At 39.3% G+C, this 6,767-nt stretch overlaps 1 protein-coding gene across 1 annotated transcript; it reads right to left on the bottom strand.

The window, feature by feature from the left end:
• Window positions 1–5,501: 5,501 nt before the first annotated feature.
• LOC137979038 (uncharacterized skeletal organic matrix protein 5-like) lies at window positions 5,502–6,188 on the bottom strand. The gene is made up of 2 exons (XM_068826196.1): window positions 6,114–6,188; window positions 5,502–6,020 (listed from the first exon to the last, which is right to left on the bottom strand). Exons 1-2 carry the CDS (start codon window positions 6,174–6,176, stop codon window positions 5,502–5,504), a joined length of 582 nt encoding a protein of 193 aa, XP_068682297.1. The 5' UTR covers window positions 6,177–6,188.
• Window positions 6,189–6,767: the final 579 nt, after the last annotated feature.

The raw sequence follows: 6,767 nt of genomic DNA, 5'->3' as shown, positions 1-6,767 counted from the left end.
TATCATTTCATTTCATTCAATATCGATTCAATACTATTACAATTAATAATGTGTTATCGTGTTGAGCCAAGGAAAAGCGAACAATCTCTTGGCTGTTACAGTGATTTGTGTAAATTATATCTTCTTATAAAGCTAAGGCTAAGTCTTTCTTAATTTTCTTCTTAATTATTGCGATCTCCTGCAATTTCTATCTTCCCCTTTGGCGGATCTAGGGAGAGAATGCAGGCGCTGCGCACCCCCCCCCCCCTCCACCCCCGCGATGGCCTGCGGATTTCTAATACAACTGATATTCTGCAACAAAAAAAGTCACCAGTCGGCTATCCCATCCTTTAGTGGTTCACCCCCTTCTAAGAAAAATTCTGGATCCGGCCCTGTTTTTCTCTAGGGAGTTAAGCCCTAGCTCTTTATTTGCGAAACTAAATATTTTGAGCTAGAGCCGATACAACGTAAAATCAAATCTATGTTGTATCTTCTCTTGCTCAAAATATTTAGTTTCTCAACTTGTAATTACGCCGATCAGATCAAGCCCCTGATCCAACGTACACCGACAGGAAGATTGTCCACAATTGCTTGCTTCAAAACTCTTTATTTGCATATTTTTGGGAACCTTACCTCGCTTTTAGATTCCCTGCTAATTCACTACTTACACAATCCCATAATAAACCTCTCTTACCCCCCCCCCCTCCCCACCAAAAAAAAAAAAATTGCATAATCATTGTTTGCAAGTTCTCCTGGGACATGGAAATGTCCTGAGGGAAATCAAAAACAATGCCTATGCAATTTTTTTTGAGGGGGGAGGCGGGGGGTTGGGTTTAAAGGGGTGTGTTATGAGATTTGTGCAAGTAGTGAATAGAGGTCTCTTCTTTTTGCCTTCGCTGGGTTGAAGAGCACAGAAAAGAGACCTATGCCATTGGTCGAAACTCACTTTGATCCAGCCGCCGCCCACAACCTTGGACGGCACTTTTTAACTTTTAATAAACCACATGCCCCATGATCTGTTTGTTGATTGTGACTTGAGCCCGCTGTGTCCCGCGCGTTCCTTTACAGTAATTCCGCTGTTGTTAAGTGAGCCCACGCAACATGAAGTATCACGTGAGGATTCGGTCGCTAAGTAACCGCTGCACATGTTCAAGACAGTTTTGACCAATGGCAGAGGTGTCTTTTCCCGTACTCGTTAGCCCAGCGGAACGAAAAAGAAAAGAGACCTGTTTGCTAGCAATCTTCCTTTTATCGGATGCCCTACAAAGGTGCCATTCAGTCTGGCAATAAGTTAATTTAGGCATGGGAAAACGTTTCAAACATTTGATCTCAGTTCTAATATGGTGAGCAAATAGCTCAGCCTCACAAGAACGCCTCCTTTTCTGAAAAGTCTCTTAACAGAAAAATCGTCAATATAAGATGCGTATTTTCATCCCAGGTCCAGGCGATTTCATTGCATGCTCCAAACAAAGGTCCTTCTCCTTTGGGTGACCGGGACATGTCAGTAGAACCAGAAGTTTACAAGTTCTGGACCGACTAACAGTCAGGTGGTTGCTCAGCACTTGTAAGTTCTCTCTAAGGCACCTTGCCGTTTATATCCAGATGAGATAAAGGATCGAAACGATTTGGTGAAGATGAAGACATGTGAATGAAAGCATGTTTTCTACGAAAACTTCTTGTTCATCGCATTGCATTTAAACGACGGAAAATTTTGTTGCTAAAGGGCACGTATCCAGAAAGGGAAAAAAGGTATGGTTATGGATCCATTAAGGGTATTTAGCCTTACAATTTACCGAGCTTTAGTGGCCTCTAGTTAAACAACTGATTAATGCTTCAGTGCTTTCGGGAACGGAGTTTAAAACTCTTTGTAAATACTGACTCAAGGGTTAAGGTAATGCGCACGATGCTTGAGGTTTAGAAAGTGCACGGTATGCAGCTGAGGGAAGCTCCTCACTCGGCCTTGTCCTCTGATATTTCGCTGTCTCGCAGGTCTGTATGAAGTTTTCCATACACTCCGTTTCATGATAAGTTCTCTTTCTGCAGACATCGTCTCTCTAATGGCAAAGGTGTCATAAAATTGGCTGACTGGAAAGGCATACCGGATTCGGGAATTTGGTCATAGAACGCAGAGGAGTGAGACGTGAACATGTACAGGTTGGTGCATCTGAAAGTGACCGAGAGTTTAAAAGTTATGATGTGGCGAATGACAAAGAAGAGTTTAAGGGCTTTCCTATAATCAGATCGGGAAGGCAAATCAAAGCTTTGCCTTAACTTAGATACTTAATCGAGGGGGTGGGAAGGTGGGTACTATTATCCATCATTTCGACACCTTGACTGGGTAGTCCATCTTACGTTTGATCATACCTGCAGAAAATTACACAGTTTGACTTTTTAACATTCAGCGTGAGCTTGTTTGTGTTGAGCCAATCTGACACTTTAAGCTGAGTTCACTGTTGACTGTTTCCTCAAGAGATCCTAGGCTTTTATTGACATACCGAGTAAGTTAAAAGTCTTCAGCAATGAGAAAAAAGGATAATTTTGACGAAGACTTGTGAATATGAGAAAAAAATAATAGACCCAGCACAGAACCTTCAGGACTTTCGCAGTAAATCTTGCTATCGAGTGATAATTAATTGGAATCCACTATAGTTACCTGTCTTACCTGAGAGCTACCATGAAGATAAGAAGAAAACCAGTGATTCATTGACAATACTCCTGATGACACAGTGATTAAGTTTGTGAAGCACAATTGAATAGTTTACAGTATCAAAGCCTTTTTTAATCTAAGTAGACGCAACAAGTGAGCAATTTTCGCTCCCTGTTATTTTGTATCATACTAAGAATGTCCACAATGGCATGTTGTGTTAAGTGCTGTTCAAGGAAACCGTGATTGCGATTTAAGTTTGATGTCATTTTTGTCAAGAAAAGCCAGGAGGCGATAATACATTAATATCTGCCGGATTAAAAATGGATAGCAACGAAACTTTCGCTTGGTTTTATCTGGATGGAAAAACACCTACTCTTGTACAGACATATTTATGATCGTTATCAGCTTGAGGACCAGATATATAGAGGATATTACACGGTGGCGAGAAGATATGAATTTTATGTTCGAGTGGCAAGAACATAAAATTCATATCTTCGAGCCAACGTGTAATGTTCTTTTTGTTATATGGAGACTAAATATGGAATACTTCCGATTTTATTGTGTTTCAAAGTAGTCAAGTTTTACAAATACGGCTGGGCTTTATAAAAAAAGGCGGGAACAAAGGGCGGGAATCGTGACATCATTGAATGATACGACACTCACACAGGTGACATACGAAAAATACGCCACTCGGGTCCCGGATGAAGTGGCGTATGGAATCTACGAGTGGTTTAGTTCCCAGTAAAACACTCTCCTCCATATAATCAGATCTCATACGTGCTTTGCGCAGTACCAAATACAAATAGGACAAGAGTAGAAACCATAGACTTTGTTTTTTGGAATAGAAAGTATCTCGCCCTCAATATCGGTGCAGAAACTGGAGTAAGAAAGAACGAATTCGAAATACAGTTTGGTGGCATCTTTTGTAAAATGCGCACGGGAAAGAACGTCGCACACGAGAAGCTTATTTTTCGCCAACCGAAGTAAAATACTTGTTAAAAATATTGGAAATCTCGAGGAAACCATTTATTGGGACTTTTAATTTATATGAAAAATAACTCAAGATTTATTTTCTTGCTGGAATTCCGTTCCATATGTTTTTCATGTCATTTAGATTTTTGGAAAAAAAAACACACATGATAATTCTTTTTACTTAATCTAGTGAGAGTGGAGGAGATTTTGTTAATGTATAAAAATTATATATAACCAAATCCCCCATTCTCTCTTTTCACATTCCCCATTATACACTTTGTTTGCGGCCCCCCCCCCACCACAAATCTTGCATAAACCATTGTTTTCAAGCGCATTTGGGGCGCCTTTTGTCAAAAAAAATATTTAGAACAAATTTGTGACATTTTTTCCTTATTTAGATAAGACGCAAAACTTGTCGGATGATATGTAAATAATTGTTTTAGGCACATCCTGATTTGTAAATAATTTAAATCGCGAAATGAATTATATATAAATAATGAATTACACAACTTCAATTATTTATAAATCAGTCTGTCTCTAAGATAGTTATTTACATATAAAGTTACACAAACCAGTTGTAAATTTGAAGGCCGTTATTCCATTTTCTTTAGTGCTTTTGATCTTGCTCCCCTGCCTTTTTCTGAGTTCATAAAGATCTTTAGGGATGTCTTCAAGAACCGTGTAGTCTTGATCTTTCAACATAGTGCGAGCGAGTTTACTATGTTTTTCACAATTTTTTTAACGCAACAGTATGAACATTGTAACACAAAATCTGTAGCATGGATTTTAAAAGAAACTATTTCTCAAAAAAAACATGACGTCATAAAGGCCCTCCTTTTATACACTTTTCAAAATATCAGTTCCATTTTTTGTCCAAATAGAAATTCCATGCTACAGTTTACAAAAAATGATGGGACGGTTCCTTTAGTTTCCTGGGAGTTTTTACCTGTTTTCCCTGAAACGCACGGCAGAGGACTGGGAAAAGTTGCGCATGCGCCTTCTGATTGATGTGATGTCAGATTTCCATTGAAAAAGTCACTTCAAAGAACCATCCATGCAGCCTTTTTGTAGGACACTTTGACTAAAAGGCTTCCTTAGCAACCATTGTCTTTCTGTAGTTCAGTGCCACCCCCTCAATAACAATGGGTGACGTAACGAGAAATAGCGTTATACACACGTGATGCTTTGTCAACAGCTTAAGTGGGATAAATGAGAAACGACTCTTAAGGGAAACTTTAAAATGTCCTGGCTATATCAGGAAGTTTCAGAGCGAAGAAGGTCGGTTAACGTCGCCCACAATACACCTTGTTTTAGAGGTGATAAGTTTTACAAGCGTTTCATCAAAATAATCCTGAAAGCGTTGGGGGAACTGATATGCTGTCCATATATATTAACTCCTTTCCGCTTCGCGTAACGTTGCCGCTAAAGGCGATGCTCAATAAATCTTAAAGCTAAAATAATGTCATTATTATCTTTTGACGTCTCTTAAATAAGCTTCTTGGATGATTTTATTAGGAAGTTGAACTCAAACGATCTACTATGAGCTTCTACATATTTTGCTAAAGTTGCAGTAGAAAAAAACTAAATAATTTATTTCTCATTCCTTACAAGCCTTTTTTTCGTCGCAAAGCCAGCGCGAAGTTATTTGGAAACGACATCAAAGAACGTAACTTATTGCATATTTGGGTATTAGCTCAGGGAATATTGCCCATCTGTGGAAATCATCGAGAAACAAACCCCTATGATTTTTTTCCCAAGATTTTTATTCGTCATGACTTCCATACATATGCTGAAATGCAACTGAGTTAAATTAGAAAGAAACTGATCCTAATCTACGACAAATCAATTTGAATTAAACTGTTGGAAATCAATAGTTAATCTGCAACCGCCGTTTCTTTTTCCTTTACTGAACCAAGATATATCCCATAGCAGTGATGTGCTTGTGTGTTTTCTCTGGGTTCAGTACCGCCTCGTCTCCACACGTGTTGAAATCGTTAGGGTACCCTCCAGTACCAAACCCGATTCTGGAGTCACACGAATTGCAGTCCTTTCCTTGGTTCGCAATGACTCCGATTCGTGCTTTGCACTCAGAAACCTTGACGTTGAAACCCTCTTTGATACAATTACTCGACAGAGTGGCTTTCGGCCCAACCAATTTCATCCACGCGTCTCTACCGAGTGCTTCACTGCGGTAATCGCCATCAGTGATCAGTGAGAGCAGGGAATCAGCTCTTTTGTTGCCTAAAGTCAGCAAAGTAAACCTGTTCATCTGGTCGATCTTCATACCGAGGCAGATCTTGGTGAAGGGCGTCATCCAGTAAGTTGGCAACTTTGTCTCCTGCGTGTCGAAGGAAGTTCTCCCTGCTCTTATATTGTATCCGTACTGGTTGCTCCAATACAGGGAATCAAAGTGAAAGGTTCTCTGGAATTCGAGATAACAGTATGGCTTGATGAAAAGAAATAAAAGGACTGAGACTTGACAATCTGACTAATCAGATTTAGGAATGAAAAATACCTGTGCTCCATCGATCTTCATGACTGGTGTCCACCCCCCTTTTCCGCATCCAAAGTTTCCCATTTGACAAAAAACAGACACCTTAAGATGCCCCAACATCAGGTCGTACACACCACTCTCAAGCGACCTGAGAAAAAATTAAGAGCAGAAAAACAAGAAAAAGTTAGTACTGACTTTTCTACTACAATGTGGTGTGCTTACAGCTTAGTACCTACAATATTTAGGTGGCGAAAACGCCACAATTTGGTGAGTACCCTCTGTTTGACACAGTGTGACACCCCCCCCCCCCCCACCTTTGAAAAATCCTGGCTACGCCCTTGCAAAGAGATAGGTTCAAAATGTGAGCAAGAAGATAATTATAATAATAAATTCAAATTCCGCTAAATCGACTATTTCTCCATAGCGCTTTACAAGAGTACTAGTAAGTAAGTTATAATAATATAATAAAAAGAAGCAACTTTAAATAATTGTCTTCAAGTTCCTTCTAAATATCGTCAAGGAATTAGAAATCAAATTAAAAATTTGACAGAAATTAGCAAGAGCTTAGATTAAAGCGCTTTACCTTTTTTATGTCAACTACATTAACGTTTCTTTTCAAGTTTCCCTGATGTAATGGCCCAAGTCAAAGAATTTTTCCCTGATAGTATTTTATAT

This window comes from Montipora foliosa, chromosome 12 (genome assembly GCF_036669935.1).
Source record: "Montipora foliosa isolate CH-2021 chromosome 12, ASM3666993v2, whole genome shotgun sequence".
In the NCBI taxonomy this organism is placed as follows: Eukaryota; Metazoa; Cnidaria; class Anthozoa; order Scleractinia; family Acroporidae; genus Montipora; species Montipora foliosa.
The sequence above is the reverse complement of the archived record's forward strand: the minus strand, read 5'-3'. Positions and strand labels throughout refer to the sequence as shown.

Excerpts from the sequence above, each read along its gene's own strand:
- LOC137979038 (XM_068826196.1), bottom strand. The coding sequence starts at position 6,176 with ATGGGAAACTTTGGATGCGGAAAAGGGGGGTGGACACCAGTCATGAAG. Across the intron at positions 6,021-6,113 it reads TGAAGATCGATGGAGCACAG|AGAACCTTTCACTTTGATTC; the intron begins GTATTTTTCATT and ends CTCGAATTCCAG.